We start from the raw sequence: 1,710 nt of genomic DNA, 5'->3' as shown, positions 1-1,710 counted from the left end.
GGCCGATGACCGTGTCGATGCCGTAGCGGTCGCTGCTGCCGGCCGATTTGCCTGGCCCTTGTACGTAGTACCGGTACAAGGCTTCGCTCGACACTTGGATGCCGAGAATTTCGTCGTTGTTGATCCATTTGGTTTGATCCACGAGTTTCTTCAAGGCGTCAAATTGCGACGGGAACGAGTCGATCACCTCGTGGTTACGTCCGTCGCGCACGACGGTCGTGCCGACCTCGCTCCATAGGCCGAGCCAGACCTTGAGCCCGCTGTTGCGGGCGGCTTTGAGAATGTTCTTGGTGCAGTCAAATTCAATCCCGTAGATGCGGACGTAGTCGGTGAGTCGCTTGAGAATATTGAAGTCCTCGGCGATCGTGTGGAAATTCTTGCACCCACCCCACTGGTTGGTACGCAAGTCGTAGTTGATGCCGAAGAACCTGGCGTCCAGCGCCGCCACGGACGAGGCGGAGAACGCGGCAGCGATAGCAAGCGACGATGGTACTTTCATCGGAGAAAATTGGGGAATGCACGACTGGGGCTCGCCAACTCTTTTAGCCAAGCGGCGTGGAAGCCATATGGCCACACGCATGCTGTTTGAACATCTCGCATACTGAGATCTATCAAATCGGCCGAGATTGTGCCGGGGAGATGCGGGAACAGGACACAAACACATCAATATGAAGAATTAAGAGTCCTTGATTCCTTCAAGTCACGGTGTACCATTGTCGAGGGGATGCATGCAACTTTTTTCAAATTGTCACGTCCGAGTCAACAAGTAACCGAATACTAGTATCCCACTTCCACGGAAACAAATGGCGTTTACAACCGCACGACAGTTACATATTATTATTCGCTTGGACATCTTCATGCTGATATTTGTATTAAGTATGCGTATTTTTATTCATCGCCAGAATTATTTACGATTTTCAATACGATTTGTACAAACGAGAAAGGCGCGATGCAGGTCAGCGATTTCTCAATGTATACTGCACAATGGGTGACGAAACTCTCTCTATTCCTCACAACAACAACTAATACATCTACTATCAAGATGACTATGTTGCATGTCGCCTGAATTCACAGCTCTAGAGAAATACAACTTCGAACTTGCCAAATTCGTCGTACAGTCATAACAACAACCAATACAGCTACTACTACTATCAAGATCACTTCCACCACTTTTATCTGGAACAGAGTAAGTAACTATGAAAATGTATACTATACTAAACTACATCAAGTAAATATTTTTCTCTACGGCCTGTGCGTACTCTATGTTTGGGCGGCCTGTAAGATTTTTTTGTCAATTTTTGGCACTTTTGAGGCATACTAGTGTGCATGAATATATCGTTCATTCCAAGAGTGTGTGTGTTGTGTTGGGATTAGATCACGATCCCTGAAGCATACCGGTACATGTGCATCAAACTTACAAAGATAAGTCGATCAGAGCTCGACAAACAAGGTGACGAGTTTTGACAAGTACGAGACAGAGAAGTAGCTGTTGTGCTTCATGTGCATCCATAAGCGACATCTTTAGTAGACAGGCTGAACGATCGTCCACCGACGAACACGGCATTTACACCTCTGTGAATTCGTAGGAACAGGGTGTTACCAGGGCCACTGGACTGGGGCTCGAAGGAGTTTGACCTGATGACACGCGTGGCCCCGTGTGCCACGTGTATTGCGTACAGAGGCTCGGCATGACCACACTTCTTGCCCTCA

General features: G+C 47.8%; 1 protein-coding gene across 1 annotated transcript in view; it reads right to left on the bottom strand.

Moving 5' to 3' along the window:
• H257_08687 (hypothetical protein) overlaps positions 1-742 on the bottom strand; it is a gene marked incomplete at its 3' end in the record, with an annotated part of 1,934 nt that extends 1,192 nt beyond the window's left edge. The window contains exon 1 of the mRNA XM_009834709.1: positions 11-742. Coding sequence (XP_009833011.1) covers positions 11-664 — 654 coding nt within the window. The 5' untranslated portion in view covers positions 665-742. The remainder of the gene's footprint in view (positions 1-10) is intronic.
• Positions 743-1,710: the final 968 nt, after the last annotated feature.

The sequence above is a fragment of the Aphanomyces astaci genome, assembly GCF_000520075.1.
Source record: "Aphanomyces astaci strain APO3 unplaced genomic scaffold supercont1.20, whole genome shotgun sequence".
NCBI classification, from domain to species: Eukaryota; Oomycota; class Saprolegniomycetes; order Saprolegniales; family Verrucalvaceae; genus Aphanomyces; species Aphanomyces astaci.
The sequence above is the reverse complement of the archived record's forward strand: the minus strand, read 5'-3'. Positions and strand labels throughout refer to the sequence as shown.